This window comes from Saccopteryx bilineata, chromosome 2 (assembly GCF_036850765.1).
Source record: "Saccopteryx bilineata isolate mSacBil1 chromosome 2, mSacBil1_pri_phased_curated, whole genome shotgun sequence".
NCBI lineage: Eukaryota > Metazoa > Chordata > Mammalia > Chiroptera > Emballonuridae > Saccopteryx > Saccopteryx bilineata.
Window position 1 is genome coordinate 342,556,061 of NC_089491.1, and position 19,341 is coordinate 342,575,401.

Genomic DNA, 19,341 nt, shown 5'->3' on the forward strand with positions numbered 1-19,341 from the left:
CCTCTTCCTTCTATTTAACCAAACCATCTATCTGGAAGACTGGCATAGAAAAACAATTCAATTTTACAATAAGGCATTTTCCCAGCAATTCTGTTCAATTCAGTAATTTTAATAGTTATTTGTAGATTCTTTTGGATTTTTTATATGTGTAATTACATTATTTGTAAATCATTTTGAATTCCCATATCTTTAGTTTTTTCTTTTCTAATCCTTACGTTATTCTTTTCTTGCCTTACTTCACTGTCTAAGAACTCTAGCAAAATGTTGAATAGAAGTCGTTGAGAGGTGTGTCCTTATCAGTTTCCAGGAATCTTGTCATTTAGATCATTTGGGTAGGAGGCAGTGCCCCAGAAAACAGCCAGTGGGCCATTGAGAAGGCTCTTGTTCAAGGGGCATAGTGCCTGTATAAACGGCAGGCACATGCTCTTGTATTAGCGTGGCTGACTCTGCATTGACCGTATCCTTCCAGCCCTCTGGCCTTTGGTAGTTCACCTTTGTCTCCCATGATTGGTGTGGATTTTGAGATCTTGGGAGAGGCATGTTCTTGTTCAGTTCTGCGGGGACAGCATGATTTAAAAGATACTGGTTTTTGGAATCAGAACGAGGTGTGAATTCTATCTCCTACTGAAGAGATGTAAGATACTCTTTTAGCCTTTTCTCTCATCCGTGAAACAAATTGGTAATGGTTTTCTTAGCGAGGCAGTGTGAGAATTAATATAATATGTGAACTACATTGTTTTTGCTATGAGCTATTCCTTTCCGTTTTAGGTCAGACCTGCCCACCTAGGAGTTACTTGAACCTTAATATCTCTGGACTTGGTCAACAGAAATTCTATAAATGTTTGAATATTTATTACCATTAGATCAGACTCTGAGTTGTCAGCTCTTAAAATGTTTTCCAGACTTCCAAATCCGAAAGTTCTCTGTTTCTGGTTTCTCCACTGTTCTGCCCTGGGTGGTAGGAGTTCTTAAAAATGTTGACAATTCTTATTTAATGGAAACGTCCTGCCTTTGAACTGTCTGCTGAGAACATCGGCGTTTTTAGAACTCCAAGTTTATATTTCATCTGATCCTCTCTAACCCATTTTTAGTTCTTAATTGAGCCATAATAATTTGGACAGAATATATTATTTTTCTAATAGCACCATGGGGAATTAGAATTACTAGGATGAGAGAAAAAGGTTCGAAGGAGAGTTTGGAAACTCCAAAGGAAATGCTCACTTGCTCCACAAATTAGCCTGAGGTTAGCTTTCCCAGTGACCAGACGGGTGCTTTGCTGGGGCAGCTTTGTAGCTATGTAGTCTCTGTGGCTTCATTTTCCCACCTTCAGAGTGGCAGGTAATCGTGTTCGTAGTTAGTATCCTCTGAATGGATTCTGAATAACCAATTATGTGCTATAATAATAGCACCATAATATTTACCGCACAAGATCAGGAAGATGGGAGAGTATTGTGGTTAAACACAAGAGCTTTAGAGCCAGACAAGTGGGGTTTGACATCTGGCTTTACAACCTACTATCCATGTGACTTTGGGCAAGTTGCTTAACCTTTTAAGCCTTTACTTTCTTCATCTGTAAAATGGCAATAGTAATAGTATCTACTTCATAGGGCTGTTAGAGGATTAAATGAAATAATTTCTGATATTTAAGTGCTCTATAAAAATCTTTTTTCTAAAAAAAAAAAAAAAATCTTTTTTCTGATTGTTCTTAAAAGTACTAATGGTGATCAGATGATTAAATTAAATAATGTGAAAGCCCCAGTACAGAAGGGGCTTAACAAATGTGAAAAGTTGATAATTATCTTTCTCTCTTTCAATGTTTTCTTCACTATCAACAGGTCAAAATGATGAAAAGCAAATGGCAGAGAAGTTAAGGGCCCAGACTCTGGAATCAGGTCCTCGGGGTTCAAATCCTAAACCTAGTGTTTACTAGCTGTGTAACCTTAGGCAAGTGACTTAACTTCTCTGTGCCTCAATTTCCTCATCTGTAAAGTTAGGATAATAATAGAGCCTACCTCATAGAATTATCATAAGTATTAAATGGGTCAATATTAGTAAAGTATTTTTTTTTTTTTTCATTTTTCTGAAGCTGGAAACAGGGAGAGACAGTCAGACAGACTCCCGCATGCGCCCGACCGGGATCCACCCGGCACGCCCACCAGGGGCGGTGCCCTGCCCCCCAGGGGGCGATGCTCTGCCCATCCTGGGCGTCGCCATATTGCGACTAGAGCCACTCTAGCGCCTGAGGCGGAGGCCACAGAGCCATGCCCAGCGCCCGGGCCATCTTTGCTCCAATGGAGCCTTGGCTGCGGGAGGGGAAGAGAGAGACAGAGAGGAAAGCGCGGCGGAGGGGTGGAGAAGCAAATGGGCGCTTCTCCTATGTGCCCTGGCCGGGAATCGAACCCGGGTTCTCCGCACGCTAGGCCGACGCTCTACCGCTGAGCCAACCGGCCAGGGCCAGTAAAGTATTTAATACCAGCTTCAACAACACATAATCAGCGCTATATACATGTGATTAATTGAAAGAGATTTTATTTGTTAATTTTTAATTTCAAATTCCAGGAGGGTAAGTCTTCTTTATGTAAATATATATGGGGGGGGTGATTAACATATTGAGGTTGAATGGTGGATGAGTTATGTCGTAATAGAGCTTGAAAACTCAGGGGAGACAAACAGGAAAACCAAATATATACAGTTGTAATGTTAATAAATATCCAATACTTACATCAGATTCTGATTTAAATACCCGACGTCAATTTTCTTGTTTAATTCTTACACAATCCTTTGATGTAGGAGCTGTTTTATCCCTATGTTAAAGATGAGAGGAAAGAGGCTCAGAGAAACTGTGTAACTTGCCTATGGTTACAGAGCAGAGCCAGGTTAATGCAAGTCTGTCTCCACAATCCTTGTATGACACTTTCCTGTCCCGTGGCCTTCCCAGAGGGACAGGCAAAATGGTGTTCTGCAGGTTTTGAGCTTAGGCTTGTGGTTCTTCACACTCTGAGTCATTGAGCCCTTTGAGATACAAGTGGGCTCTCAGGGAAAATGTTCAGGTTACATTTTCCCGGTTGAGGCAGAGATGTTTAAAGCGTAGCCCACTGGTAGTCAACCTGGTTCCTACCGCCCACTAGTGGGCATTCCAGCTTTCATGGTGGGTGGTAGCGGAGCAACCAAAGTATAAATAAAAAGATAGATTTAACTATAGTAAGTTGTTTTATAAAGATTTATTCTGCCAAACTTAGCGAAAATCCGACATAAAGTACTTGGTAAGTAATTATTATTATATGCTTTAACTTGCTTTATAAATTGTATAAAGTAAAGTTACTTCCCTACTTTATAAATCACCATTACTGTGGGACCGGTGGGTGGTTAAAAAATTTTATTACTGCCTGACCTGTGGTGGCGCAGTGGATAAAGTGTCGACCTGGAATGCTGAGGTCGCCAGTTCGAAACCCTGGGCTTGCCTGGTCAAAGCACATAGGGGAGTTGATGCTTCCTGCTCCTCCCCTCTTCCCTTCTCTCTCTCTCTCTCTCTCTCTCTCTCTCTCTCTCCTTCTCTCTCTTTCCAATAAAAATGAATAAATAAAACCTAAAATTTTTTTTTACTACTAACAGAGATACAAAAGTGGGTGGTAAGTATAAAAAGGTTGACTACCCCTGGGCGTAGCCTAACAATGTTAGTTCAAAAATTCAAATAGCATAAAATAAGTTTTCCCCCTAAAAGTGATTTGCTTATTCTAAGATATGTTTAGAAAGCATGGAAATAAACAAGTAATAAACGTAGGCACTCCTGGGTCTTGCTAGTAATGCAAAAATAAACACATTAACCAATACATCCGGAAGTACTAAAGGCTGGCTCAGGGAAAAATGCAGTCCTAGGTGCAGGCACAAAATGGTGGACTCACAGCAGGGGTTCTCTTCCAATTATATTAACAGTTAAATTTCTGAACGGAGAGCGGCAATGGGTACTGAAGGACAGTTAGGACGTTTTTCTTGGGGCAGCCGTGGAGCAGCCGCACTTTCCCATAGTCCCTGGGACAGTAGCCTTCTCCAGAGCCCTAGGAACTCCCCCGGCTTTCTAAACAGGAAGGGTTCCATATTGAAACCACAGTTGTTTAGGATCCAACTCTCTCTCATACACAAAAGCCACAGTTTACTTCAGTTTTATCTTAAACATTCGCCGGCAACGCTAAATGTTTTGGTCGTCCATCATACATTTGCTCTTTCTCTGGGTCGGAGCCCCCTGGAGTTCCCTTGGCAAACCGTTTCTCCATGACTCAATCCATGGGGATTGCGGCTTGGGTGGGGTGCCTTTCTGTCTCCAGAGGTGGAACATCTGACCAAGGCCTGACCAATCAGAAGTGGGCAGTGACCCAGATTGATTGCATCAGTGTTGGTATTGGGAAATGTGCTCTCTCTTCTGCTGGACCGTGGCCTGGGAGGGTGGGTGCTCACAGAGCTGCCAAGTGGAGAATGAGGACAAAGCCAACACAGTGAGGGCAGAGCCAACGCAGGGAAAGAAAGTGCATCCCGATAACATCATTTGGGTTCCTGGATCAAGGCGTGCCTGAATATCAAACGAGGCCTTTCAACAACAGACCACAACCCTTTGAGGATGGCGACTTGGGTTGGCTTTCTGTCCGTTGCAGTGGGAAGAGTCCTAACTGGCATTGCATCGAGCAGACTATGGAGTTTTGTATTATCTGTGGTAGCTGTATTGTACTGTAAAAATACAGTCAGGAGACCTTCACTAATGCCCAATGATTTACTACCATTGCGGCACACAATCCCAAATGCAGCCTAGTGCTGATGAGAGGACGCACATCCAAAGCAACAGGTTAAGGACAGAAAAAGCTGCCATGGACTTTGGATGCTGGGATCACGCACCAGCTACTTGGGGTATAGGATTCTGAAAATTAATGTTTTAGCAAAATTATCTGTTACTACAGGATGTGGACTTTAGGATTATTGGGGAGTAAACTGAACCTTGAATGCTAAGTCCCCAATGCCAGAGATGACCTGCATTGTCTCACTGTGATAATTTGTCCAACTGCAAGATGCTTCCTTTCCCTTCCGTTTTATCAAGTCAGATTTTTTCCTTCAGAGGCCTTCATGTCTAATGTCTATGCTCCCGAGAGAATTCTGGGTCCAAATAACATTTGGTAGCCACTGAAGCAAAATGGAAATATTGGAAATGTTCCAACTCCTTGTTTATTTAAAAATGAATATTTAATCTTTCCCTAAAGTCCACAGTTCATTGACCTTTACATTTTAGATTTTCTGTACTGTTAACCGCTGTAGGAAAAACAGAGACAATTAAATGAGTTTCCCTTTAAGAGAAGCTGGTATTTGAGAAGGAAAATTTATGGAATGACTATTTAAGGAGTGGTTATTTGTATTTAAGAAAGACTTTTCACTTTAAACAAGGCTTCCTCTAAGTATTCTATTAATATTCACCTTACCGAGTAAGCTATTTGACTTGCCCTATAAATTTTTACTCAGAATTTCAGAGCAGGAAGAATGCTTGAAGATGACTTCACATTTGTAAAAGCCAAGGAAAGAGATAAGGGAAATGACTTGCTCAGTCAGTGGTTGCTTGGATAGTGGTAGTTGGGGATTTGTCACCTGCAGATCCTCCTTCTTGAAAGAAGTTCTTCAGAAACCCTGCCTATCCCCCTGAATGCTCTTTAGAGAAAATAAAAAATTATATAGGTCAGAAACTGAGGTATACATAAAAAAAGGAAGAGCACTAAAGAGGAATAAGTAAAGTCAGCTTGACCAGGCATTGGCGCAGTAAATAGAGTGTCGGACTGGGACTTGGAGGACCCAGGTTTGAAACCCCAAGGTCACCAGCTTGAACACGGGCTCTTCTGGTTTGAGCAAGGCTTACCAGCTTGAGCCCAAGGTCCCTGGCTTGAGCAAGGGGTCACTCGGTCTGCTGTAGCCCCACGGTCAAAGCACATATGAGAAAACAATCAATGAACAACTAAGGTGTCGCAGTGAAGAATTGATGCTTCTCATCTCTCTCCCTTCCTGTCTGTCTGTCCCTATCTGTGTCTATCACACACATGAAAAAAGAGGAATAAGTAAAGTTATGTCAAATCTTTTATTTTTCTTATTCTTAATTTAACAGATAACAGTTTGTTCAAAAGAATAATAGGAACCATGTATTTGGTGATTATAGCTTATGGATAAGTGAAATGAATGACAGTAATATTATAAGGAATGGAAGGGAGGGATTGGGAACACTGTATTGCTACTTGCATTACCCATGTAGTGGTATAGTGTTATTTGAAACTGGTTTTGGGTTAGTTGTAAATGTATATAGTAGACTCTAGGGTCACCACTAAAAAGGAAAGTTAGAAAAAGAAGTATAATTGATATACTAGGAGAGTGGAGAAAGTGGAATTGTATAAATTGCTTAATTAAAACCACAAAAGGCAGAAAAGGAGCGGAAAACTAAAAAGGAAACAGGGACCAACAGCACTGAATAGAAAGCAGTAACAAATATGGTAAATATGAATTCAATTATATCAATAATCACTGTAAACATCATTGGTCTAAATATACCAATTAAAAAACAGATTGGGTGGCCTGACCTGTGGTGGCGCAGTGGATAAAGCGTCGACCTGGAAATGCTGAGGTCGCCGGTTCGAAACCCTGGGCTTGCCTGGTCAAGGCACATATGGGAGTTGATGCTTCCAGCTCCTCCCCCCTATCTCTCTCTCCTCTCTGTCTCTCTCTGTCTCTCTCTCTCTCCTCTCTAAAATGAATAAATAAATAAAGAATAAAAAAAATGAATAAATAAATAAAAAATTTTTTAAAAAACAAACAAAAAAAACCAAACAAACAAAAAAAACAGATTGGGTGTATAATGAAACAAGACCCAACTACATGTTGTTTATAAGACCCACTTTATTTATTATTACAAAAATAATATTATTAATTAAGTAAAATAATAAGATGAATATGATAGTATGGGGAGGAAGAAGAAAATAAAAAGCAAATAGGAGGCTGAAATACCCAGGGGTGAGATGCAAGTAGCCATTTGCTACAAGGACTCTAAAAAGGAAGATAGGAAAGAGAATAGTAAACAGACCAATATGACTCTGTGCTGGGATGAGGTTTAGAAAGAAGGATACTTATTCAAGCATAAAAGCCAGTATATCACAGGCTTGGAGGACTGTGGCAGAGGGCTAAAGAGGAAGATAACTTTTGGGTTTTAAATAATGTCTACATTGTGCAACATTAATTAGGAAAACAGGAATACAAATATATAAGGGGACTTTTCTCTGAGCAAATGATGTACTATTGATAGATGGCAAAGAGAAAGCACACCTCATCAACTTTTATTTTGCTTCCAATTGACAAATGTCAAGGGGAATGATTTTCAGACTGAAGCTGGGGTGTAGAGTAGAACAAATATGATAACCGAAGACAGTTCACAATGGGTGAAGAAATCATAGGAAAGTATTTACCTGCTCTGGTGAACTGTACCCTAGGAGACTGAGAGAACTTTTACTTATATCTCATCTCTGTTTAAGATTTTATTTATTTATTTTAGAGAAGAGGGGAGAGAGGAAGGGGAGGAGCAGGAAGCTTCAACTCCCATATGTGCCTTGACTGGGCAAGCCCAGGGTTTCGAACCGGCGACCTCAGCGTTCCAGGTCAACGCTTTATCCACTGCGCCACCACAGGTCAGGCATTGACCTTAGAGAAAGCTTGGAGCATGTGACTGAGGTGTGTGTGTGTGTGTGTGTTTGCAAAAGAAATTCCAAATTTCAAACGTGGATTTCACAAACTGAAAAATCCATGATCTTAATGTCAGTTTGGGGCAAGATCCTAGGATAGTGATCCCAGGATAACATTCACAAGGAGTGACCTAAAGGCTCAAGAGGAGGAAGCGAGGATCATTAGAACTCCCTATGGGTTGTGTGAAAAAATGACTGAGCACATTTTCTTCATTGATTGACATGTCTGTTAGATCAAGGAACACTGTTGAGTACAAGCAAGCACCAGGAGGAGATGAACAAGGGATGTTTAGCCTGGAGGAAGAAGGCTTACGGAAACATACTGGCGACCTCAAGTATGAGCAGGATCATTACATGGAAGAGTAATCAGGTATCTGTGGGCTTTTTGAAGGCCAATGGGCAGGATTACTGGGATCCAGGGTAGTATTCAGCATAAGTGAATATGCTGAAGAGTGGTCTAACCACTTACAGAATCCAACAGTGGAGCATGGAGCTTGCCCAGAGAGTGACCTCCCCATTCCAGCAAGCGTGCCAGCAGAAGCTGGTCAGCTACTTTTTGGAAAATGTTCTGGGAGAGATTAATGCATTATTGTGTGGTTGACACACAATAGTTACTTCTGATTTTGAGATCCTGTGATCCTAGGACAGTGTAGGTGCAAAGGGGAAGGACTAGGTTGGAAATACAGAGATAGTGTAGCTAGCTAACAGGATGGAAGGACTTGGAAGACAGAAGGAAGGTCAATTACTCAGTCAAGAAAAGAAAATCACGTAGTTGTGTAGTATCAAAGAAGAATTCACCATCTTTTTAGCTACAGCCAGGTTCATCCACAAATGGTGTGGGGCTGTCCAAGAAAATTGCACTTCAAAGGAGGTCTCAAATCAACATCTTTCACAGACTTTTGGAAAGGTCATCAAGGACAAAAATTTTAAAATAGCATTTTAATGATGATTAGAAAAGAGGAAAACAGTATGCCATGTGGGTCCTCTCCCCCTCCCAAATCACAGGACTAGGGAGGAGGATCAGGCTATGTGGGGGGTGAGACACATGTTTGCAAGAGGGTCTAAGGCACAGGCCAAGAGAAGAGTTATAAAAGAAGATCAAGAACAGGGTGGAATAATGTAAGAGGGAGGAGGGATAAAGGCAACTGGCCAGGTATATTGATTGTAAACGGGCCACTGTCTGGGCTGCCAGGGGTCTCAGGGGCACCTCCTTCAGCTGGTTCTCAGGGAAGAAGAGGGTCAGGAATTAGGAGATTAAGGCTATCATGCTGGCTGTGCCCCAATTTCCTAAGTGACCTTGTAGATGTCACTTCACCTGTCTTCCTCCTCCCTACTGTCAAACGCGGCATCCTGTTATCCTAAAACTGCTCTGGGCTTTACAGAAGAGAATAGCTCCAGAAATTTATGACATTGTCTGCATGCCTACAGAGTGCTTGGGTTTGTTTCCATATTTTTTAGGGTTGGGGGAGGGAGAACTGGTAAGAGGAGGGTAAAAAGAAAGGTGAGAAGACACTGAGGCCAACGTCTCCTGGCTCCGCCTCATTGTCCTAGAGAACCCAGCCGACCGAGATCTGGCAAAGGGCACATGCCGACAGCCCCTCGCCCAGCCGGGCATCCAAGATCCGAGTGAACAGCTTCCCTTTCTGCTTGCTATCCCTTCAGCAAATCCCATTGCAGCATCCGGGGACGAAAAGCGAGGCACGCCCCTCCCCCACTAGATGGCACTGAAACGCCTCGTTGGCGGTTTTCAAAATGCAGGAAGGAGGAAAAAATACACACACACAAAATATGGTGGAGGTGCGTTCATTTTGGCCTGCAGGCCCTATTGTGCAAAGCTGGGTGCCGCACACTCTCTTTTCCCCCCCAGGGCAGCTCTTTGCGCGGCAGTGCGGGCCCTCGACTTCCGAGTGAGGGTGACAACGAGGGGTGAGAGCATTAGAGTGAAGAACCTGGGATTTCAACCTGGGAGGGAGGCTCCCGGCCTTTGCGGCGCTGTCTCACGTGAGCGGAGCGGTGAGATGAAGTGAGGGTCGCCTGCGGCCCACCAGCTCCAGCTCTGGGGTCCCGCGCTACCTCCCAGCGCCTCCGCAGGGCCTCAGTCAGCGGCCACCCAGATAAGGACAAATCCTGCACCTACGTTTCATTGAACCCCACCTCCCCTTCTCAAAGCACGATACTCTGAGCGGTTTTAAAAATATCTGTTAAGTATCCCCCCGCCCCATTAAAATTTTCTTCCTTTTATCTTGAAAGGACCGGTCAATTTTCTTTTTTTCATTTCTCTCTGGGGAGGGAGGAGGAGGTGGGTGTGAGTCGAGGTGGCTGGCGCTGGCGCGGGGCCGGACCGGAGCCGGCGGTGACAACCCGCGGACGCGTTCAGCGCCGGGTGCAAACGCCTGTAGCTAGCAGGACAGCGCCGGTGGCTTTCGGGGGGGGGGGGGACACAAAGATCAAACACAATTCGAGACACCAGCGACCCAAAACGGGGATGCAGCGAACTTCCTCAGCCTCCCTGAATGCCGACTCCGCAATAAGCAATCTTTTCTTTAAAGAACAGTGACCGATTTGAGGGGATTTTTCCACCACTGGAAAGAGATAAACAGGAGATGGAGGCAACATCCCTAAATTTATAATAATGCATGTAAACATGCTACATACCACACATATGTATATGTGCATAAATATGGATGTGGTTGGGCACATACCTATCTAGACACCATTGACTTGCCTGGTCAAAGAATAAGGCTTAGACATTTCGTGCCTGGGAAATGGTGCAGTTTATCTTTAAGGAGGGTAGAAAAATAAGAGATGAGGCTCACGTTGCACGGATGACATCACTAGCTTTTGGCTGCGCGCTCCGTGTTCTCGTCTGTGGGTTTTAGCCAAGGCTGCAGCGCCCCGCGCCCGAGAGAGCGAGCGCGGCAGCGGCTTCCTCCGGCGCCTGCAGCCGGGCCAGGAGATTTCCCGAGGCCTCCGGGCGCAGCCTCGGCTCTCGCTGCCCAGCACTGGCCGAGCCCGCCAGGCCCCGGAGCCGCCGAGGCCAGAGGAGGAGGCGGGGAGGGGAAGTCGAGCGACCCAGCCTCCCTCCCCCACCCTCTCCCCGTTCACCTCGGCGACCACCGCGCGCTGGGAGCTTGATTGTGGGACACAGAGGCTGAGACGCGATTCTCTGCACGCTACCAAGTGAGCCGGCATCTCGGCCCTGGTTGGGCCGCGAAGAAAATGGTACAATCGAAGAGCGGCTGACCCCAGTTGGGCAGAGCAGACGCGGTGCTAGAGCGCCGGGGCTCAGGTGGCAGGGAAAGGGGGCGGGTTGTTTTGAAGGGTCGGGGCCGCCGTTTTCTTCGGTGCCTGCAGTATTTTCTTTGCACCTGGGCAGCACGTTTCCGAGGCTACCTGGGAGCCAGATGAAGTGAGGCGGCGGCGTCGCTGGAGAGGCGAGCAAGGAGGAGGCCAGGTGGACTGTCCAGGAAGAAGACCGCGCTGAGGAAAGCGGCATGACGCCCGGGGGGCTGGCTGCTGGGAGGACGTCGCGCCGCGATCGTGCGACCTGTCCATGGTGTTGAAGGCGCCGTGCGCCCAGCTCTGCGCGCCCCGCGCCGTGCGCCTTGCCTGGTGCGCCCTCCTCGGCGCAGCCCGCCCCTTGCGCCCGCCAGCTGCGGTCCAGTCGCCGCAAACCCCGGGCCAAGGCTCGTCCGGTAACTCTGTCCCGGTGACCGCGCCGTCGGCCCGAGGGGAGGCTTGAATGGCGAGGCCAGAGGCAGACGAACCAGGGGCTCGCAGCGAAAGGTCGGCCGAGACCGTGCGCCCACGGGGAGCCCACCTCTGAGCGCAGTGTGCTGGTCAGGCGGAACAGGGACTTGCTGGTGACCAGAGGACGGAGATTTCTAAAAGACCCGACACTGAGAAAAAGAACATTACTTTGCTTGCAGACTGGAACGGGAAGAGTCGCTTAGAGGGAGACTTAGGCGAGACTCGCGGCATCTTGAGGTTTCCTTCGCTGGCCGGCCGCATCGCAGGTGTTTCAGTTCATAGGGTCTTTGGCTCCTCCCGACAGTCCGCCCCCTACCCAGGAAAGCCGAACGAGTGGGTCACCCAGCACAGAGGAAGCCCAGCGGCCCCACCACAGCCGAGGGTAGTTGGTGTTTAGTTTCCGGCCAGAGGGCAGCGGCGCCCGAAGCCGGGCTGTGGGCAGACTAGGCCGGTTGCGAGCAGTCGCTTCCTGCGGGGCAGGGAGGAGGCGGGAGGCGGCCTTGCCCGGCTCGCCGCCGCCGGAGGCTGCACCTGCCCCGGAAGATGCCCAGGAGCCCGCCGGGGCCTCTCCAGGTCGGAACTTTGTAGGCTGCCATCTCTCCTCCCCGCAGTCCCCGGGTCGCGCACCAGCAGGCGGGGGCCGAGGGGCTGCCGCCGCTGGTCCCCCTTCTGTCCCCCTCCCCCCCTTGGCTCGGACGCCCGCCGCTTTGTTCGGGCGCGCGGAGGGAAGGCGAGGCTCCGGCGGATCATGCCCATGGTGTAGCCGCGAAGCCGAGGCATGGCTGCCGGAAGGTTACTGCTCTACACGGGCCTCTCGCTAGCGCTCTGCGCCCTCGGCATGCTGGCCGTGGCCATCTGCTCAGACCACTGGTACGAGACGGACGCCAGGAAGCACAGGGACAGGTGCAAGGCCTTCAACACCCGCCGGGTCGACCCGGGCTTCATTTATAACAACAACAACAACTTGCCGCTCCGGGCGAGCCGCTCGCGCCTGGACCGCTGGGAGGGCAAACTCCTCCGGGCCCGGAATCGCCGGCAGCTCTTCGCCATGAGTCCGGCTGACGAGTGCAGCCGGCAGTACAACTCCACCAACATGGGCCTTTGGAGAAAGTGCCACCGGCAGGGCTTCGACCCCGAGATCGCGGCCCTCATCCGGAAAGGTAAGCACGAGCCGCGAGGTGTGGCGCTGCGGAGGGCCTGGCCCCAGCGACGCCGGGCAGCCCTCTCCTTCCTAACCCTGGCCGAGGTCTGTCAGGTCTCCTGATTCCAGGAGGTCAGGTTATTCAGGCTCTTTTGAGCCTTGGAGTGGCCATAACTTCGCCCCCCCCCCCTCCCCCCCCAAGCTGCCCAGCCTCTTGTCTTGCGTTTGTCTGATGAGATTCTCATGGTCCAGGGTTTTGGAATAATGCTTGGTCAGTCTCTGAAAAGGAAGGGGATCTATAATGTGCTGTTAGCAGAGGAAACCCTTTAATAATCATGTGTTGGGGTAGACAGACTCCTAGTTTTAATCTTCATTTCAGATATTGAATTGATTGAAGGGAAATTGTCCTTATGGCTGACGGGGATGTTTGCTAGGTACTGTATGTACTCCACCAGGCGTGGTGCAGGCATTGGTCAACTAAACAGAAGTAAATCCCAGCTCCTACCCTAAGGCAGCTCGAAACCTGTGGACCAGTAGCATTATATTGCAGTTCTTGATTTCTTCTTTTGAGAAAGTGACTGACAAAGGTAACTGTGTGCATGGAAAATTAGCAGGGTCTAACAAGCTCAAAAAAGTAGTTCTTAGATAACACCTAAGTATTGGCACTGCAGAAAAAAAAAATTCTGTTTTCAGAAGACTTATATACAAAATACCTAAAATGTACCAAAACAGAAAAAAAATAAACCTTGTGATTGCAAAGGATAAAAATTTATTTGATACTTTAGTAGGACCACATACATGTTTAAGTCTGCTTCTTGGAAGCATTTTGTAAATCTTGCATGATACATCCTTTGGGGACCTTCCTGTTCCAGTTACCCACTGAAGTAGTGTTTGGATGTATATTAGTATCATTCTTCCATGGCAGCTGCATCCTGGGAGATGGGATGTGATTTTATGTCTTGTTTTTCTCCCTGCGATGTCTCATTCTTTCCAACAATCAAATGGTGAAGGTAAGCTGAAAACAATGTTGTGTATCCGTAGTCTTTGAGGCCCAGGGATACATACAGCAGTTCTTAATGTCTTTTCATATAATGCAGGTTTGATGCTGTTTTAAAATATAATTTGTGAGAACAGATGTTCTTTGATTTATAAAAGTGTTGAAATGGATCAGACCAAAAAAAAAAGTTCATAAACAATGCTAACTGTTTAAGAATGACAAGCAGTGGGTATGGGCTAGGTGTCCATTGAGACTTAGGTGAGGTGGGTCCAGGCTTGTTTTGTAAGTTCTGTAGTTTGACTAGGGGTTTTTAGCTGATTTTATTATGGGTGTGTTAATATTATAAATATGACATCTGCTTCACGGTTAGGCACTTAGGAGAGCAAGGAGACTCATCTGGAGCTCTACAACTTTGTAAAGATATTTGGGACAGTAGAGAATTTCAGAAGAGAGCGACTTGAGTTTGGTTTTAGAAGTAGAAAAACAGAGCAGTCAGAATAGTTTTTGACCATGGGTGACTTTAGAACAGTTTTCAGATTCTAGGGTTCCTAAAGTGTTGTTTTAACTATAACCACCACTTTCTGCTTTTATTAAAATTGGAATGGTAGGCAGTTAGCTGAAATGTGAGGAAGAACTCATCTTAATAGTGACTGATAAACACTTCATGACTTACTGAAGGGCATTCTTGAATCTTTTGGAACAAGGCAGGCATCATTCCGTGTGGTGCTGGTTAACCCCACTTAGAAAAAGGGGGATGGGACCCATGGCTTCTGACGGTTACGGTTGCAAACAGGGCTTTGATGCCGTGTTGCTCGGCAATCTGGCTAGAGAGGTTGACTTGGTCTGTGTACCGGAGGGATTGGTTACCATAGTGACATGTTCTTCCGGTGAAGCTGGAAGCACAGTGACAGGGAAAGGGATAGGGGAAGTATGTACAACATTGTGACTTTGTATTGACTAATTTTTAATTGCAGCAACAGAAAATGGACACGGCACAGCAGGGGGATTGAATGCACTGATACCTAGAGTTGGCAGGGCATTGTATTTCACTGCAACTAATGGGAGTCCTGTTCCCCATCACCCAAAATGCAGCAATCACTGTCAGCTGCCAGCACCTGCTTACCAGGGCCGTTGCTGTCCATTTGACATTCTTGTTAGGTATCATTGAGATAGATGGCATGTCAGCATTACAGATCTTCAGAGTCTTGAGGTCACTATCTTCATTTTTAACCTCAAAACACAATCTTTGAAAGCCAGATCTTCTTTTCTAAGCGGCAGGAGCAGCAGCAGCAGACACATTTGGGAAAGAAGTGCATCTATTAGTAGGATTCAAAAGCCATTCCGATAACATATAGAATGTAATTTCTAGACTTAGTGTTCTTCCTGGATGGGCAGATTTTGGAAGGAATTTTAAAAAATGAAATTGATATCCATATAGGTAGATTCAGGGCATTGTAGGAAAATATTTTTGTTTTAACAGTGTTCATTATCGGACTTAAAAGATATCTTAGGTCTTTGTCTGTCTTTGAAACATCTTAGATTAAAATTCTGGGAGATACATGTTGGACAAGGGAAAAGGGAAACCGGAGGAAAGACTGTTAAAAACCTGTTAAAATTATGGGAAAATTAGAGAGTTAGCTAAATGGTCATGTAACCCCAAAGAATTCAGTCAGTTGTTAAATTAATGTACATTTCATTAGAAAGTGCTGTTTGTGCATTTTATATTTATTTTTGTATTTTTCCAAAGCTGGAAATGGGGAGGCAGTCAGACAGACTCCTGCATGCGCCTGACTGGGATCCACCCAGCATGCCCAACAGGGGGCGATGCTCTGCCCATCTTGGGGCGTCGCTCTACCACAATCAGAGCCATTCTAGCGCCTGAGGCAGAGGCCACAGAGCCATCCTCAGCGCCCGGGCAAACTTTGCTCCAATGGAGCCTTGGCTACGGGAGGGGAAGAGAGAGACAGAGAGGAAGGAGAGGGGGAGGGGTGGAGAAGCAGATGGGTGCTTCTCCTGTGTGCCCTGGCCGGGAATTGAACCCGGGGCTCCTGCACACCAGGCTGACGCTTTACCACTGAGCCGACCGGCCAGGGCCTGTTTGTGCATTTTAAATAAAACAAAACCACAAAAATGATAAGAAAACAAAACTCAACTCTATTTGATTTGGAGATCAAGTCCTTTGAACTCATTGGCAAAGAGGCCAGCACATGCACCACCATGACGGTGGGAACTCATGTTCTTTCTGAAATCTGTGTCTTTAATGCCCTGCTGTTGTGACTATATCCACAAATACACATGTCTGGTCACTGTGTATTTATTTGTTTGTCTGATTGAACTGTAAGTTCCTGGAGGGCAGGAGAAATAATCATTTGTAAAAGACAGCCACCAGATGGGTGCCACTGGGGAAGTACCTCATACAAATTAGGTTCATAGAAATGTATCCATCCAGTGTTTTTTCTCATTGTAAGAACACTTGTGCGGAAGTCCCAATAAAGGATTAGTCAGAAAATCATGATTAAAAACAACAACAACAAAGAACCAATGTGGCTCCCAGGGCAGGTTAATATTGTAACAGATGCTACATAATTGAACAAGGAAAAATTTTTTTTTTTGAGTGAAAGCTTTGTAAAGGAATAAAGGAAACACAGTACTTTTTTGGATAACATATGTCACCAAATAGACACAAATCACCCGCAATCATTATTTTTCACATTGGATTAGATTTTAATGATTTCCTTCTTGGAGTCTGGATTGCACAGAGGCTACAGCAAGGATAGAGCACCCTTGACTTCCCATAAGACTGTGTCCAAAGTCAGGTCCTCAGTCTTGCTTTTCAACCTCGTGCATATCTCCCTGGTAAGTCACTGCAAGCACTGGGGACAGATCAATGACAGGATCAGTTTCTGAAATCTAAGACACTCTCAGACCTTTAGGAGGAGCAGCTACAGGTAGGATTTTGTTCCAGGGAACATTCATAGTCTTTGATTTGTACTGAAATGCTATAATGATATGGCTTGAAATAAGTAGACCTTTTCAATTGAGATGCTAAGAACTTTTTTTTTTTTTGTATTTTTTCGAAGTGAGAAGTGGGGAGGCAGACAGACTTCTGCATACGCCCAACCAGGATCCACCCAGCATGCCCACTAAGGGGCGATGGTCTGCCCATCAGGGGCATTGCTCTATTGCAACTGGAGCCATTCTATTGCCTGAGGCGTAGGCCATGGAGCCATCCTCACTGCCCAGACCAACTTTGCTCCAGTGGAGCCTTGGCTGCAGAAGAGGAAGAGAGAGATGGAGAGAAAGGAGAGGGGGAAGAGTGGAGAAACAGAATGGTGCTTCTCCCGTGAGCCCTGGCCAGGAGTCGAACCTGGGACTTCCAGACACCAGGCTGATGCTCTACCACTGAGCCAACCAGCCAGGGCAGAACATTTTTTTTTAATGACTTGATAACAGGCCTTATAATAAAATTTGATCTATATAGTTTCCCTAATCACTGAGTGGTTGTCTATAGCCTGAAACTTATTTTCATAAAATATTGTCCATACCCACAAATTAAGAATATACTCAGCAAATATTTACTGTGCATGTGTTACGTGATGGACACCCATTTTTAGGATGAAGGGATGAGTAAGACCCAGTCTTTAACATTTCCGTGGTCTATTAGCATCACAGAGAATAAATGACAGCTACAGTATGACAAGAGCAACAGAAACAGATGCAGAGAAACCCAGAGAAGGCAGTGATAGGTTATGACAGCAGTCAGGTGAGGTAAGGCGGGAGGGGGCTGGGCCAGAGGTGCCTTAGAGCAGTGATTTTCAACCTTTTTTGAGCCACGGCACATGTTTTACATTTACAAAATCCTGGGGCACACCACCTACCAAAATGACACTGTAACACAGTACATATTATACATATAGTTAATAATATAGTTTCTAAATGTATTTATACTCACTTAATGTGAAACCTGGGCCTGTTTCGATGAACACAAAAGGGATATCCTGGCAGGATTGGTAGAAAGACACACACGAAGCTCTTCCTCAACAGTTCTCAGTCTCTCTCTGTTTTTAGTTTTTATCGCAGTCAAGCTTGAGAAGCTCAGCTCACATAGATATGTGGTTGAAAATGGGAGCAATGTCAAAATAGCTTTGTTGGCCAGAATGGGGAACTCCTTGGCAACAGATAACCAAAAACAGTCCAAAGGAATATCAGCAAACTTTAGCTTTAAAGTTAGATAACATTGTGATATCACCCTCTGCGGGGCCTCTTTTAAAAAGAAAAAGGTCAAATATCTATATACACCATCAGGATAGACATAACCAGCTGAGGCTGAGGCTTCAGCTAGTGGTGGCAACATTTACCTCCAGTCCTGACCAGGATTAGAAATCGGGACCTTGGGGAGGAGTAGCAGCTTCAATTACTCGCTGCGGCCACACAATGACAAGTGTGCGTCAGCCCGAGCGGGACCTTCCTGAGTGTGGATGAGAGGTGGCCTACTATTGGTTCATTGCTAGTGGTCAGGATGAATCCTAGGAGGTGATTGGTCAGTGAGCGTTCCCTGTGCCTCCACTCTTCCTGTCGCTGATAGCTGGAGGGATTATGAGGGGAATGTTTATGTTTGGATGGAGGCGGCTGGCGGTGGGCCGGATAAATAGCCTCCTCGGACCATAGTTTGGGGACCCATGTTTAATTTCTCCACACCTGACCATGTCTCAGGGCACACTGGTTGAAAAACACTGCCTTAGAGAAATGAACTCTGAATGAGATTTTCATGGAGTTTGGAGGAGCCTGGAGAGGAAGGGCATTTCCGGCAAAGAGGCCAGCACATGCACCGCCATGAAGGTGGGAAATAGTAGCTTGGCCTTGTGGGTGTTGATTTCTGGGATGAGGGAGATGAGTAGCCCAGGAGCAGGAGAGCAGAGACAAAAACCATGTCCAGGTGCTTGTGGGGGCCATAGCTATGCTGCCCCATAGGATAGTCACTAGGCACATGTGGCTATTTAAATTTAAAATAATCAGGCCCTGGCAGGTGAGCTCAGTGGTAGATTGTCGGCCTGGCATGTGGATGTCCTAGGTTCAGTTCCAAGTTAGGGCACACAGAAGAAGCATCCATTTGCTTCTTCACTCTCTCGCTCCTGCAGCCATGGCTCTATTGGAGCGAGTTCCCCCCCACCCCCAAGGATGGCTCCATGGCCTCCACCTCAGGCTCTAAGAAGAGCTCTGTTGCAAAGCAATGGAGTGATGCCCCAGATAGGCAGAGCATCACCATCTAGTGGGCTTGTTGAGTGGTTCCTGGTCAGCGTGCATGTGGGGGGGACTCTATCTCTGCCTCCCCTCCTCTCACTGAATTAAAAAATTTTTTTTTTAAATAATCAAAATTAAATACAGTGAAAAATTTCTGACCTGTTAAACAGTGCTACAGGAGTTGGGGGGCGGGTGGTAGAGCCTCTAAAAAGAACAAGCACTTGCTTTGTTTCAGATGAGGGCAATTAAGCACAGTAACTTGGGCTTGACTGTAAGTATGGTATTCTACACTTGAAGAGACTGCTACTTGAATGTTTTGAGGGGAGAGGGTTTTCGATTTATGCTATGGCTATGTTAATTTACCATCTTTGACACACAGAATTCCCACATGCTTCTTTCTGTTTCTGTCCTTTCTCTGTCCCAACTTCATTATCAGTAACTTGCAAAGTTGACTTGGTGGGAAG

At 46.0% G+C, this 19,341-nt stretch overlaps 1 protein-coding gene across 1 annotated transcript in view; it reads left to right on the plus strand.

Moving 5' to 3' along the window:
* The first annotated feature begins 10,455 nt into the window (after window positions 1–10,455).
* TMEM178B (transmembrane protein 178B) overlaps window positions 10,456–19,341 on the plus strand; it is a 320,171-nt gene continuing 311,285 nt past the window's right edge. Inside the window, exon 1 of the mRNA XM_066262467.1 lies at window positions 10,456–12,658. Within this exon, the coding sequence (XP_066118564.1) occupies window positions 12,277–12,658 (382 nt within the window). The 5' untranslated portion in view covers window positions 10,456–12,276. The remainder of the gene's footprint in view (window positions 12,659–19,341) is intronic.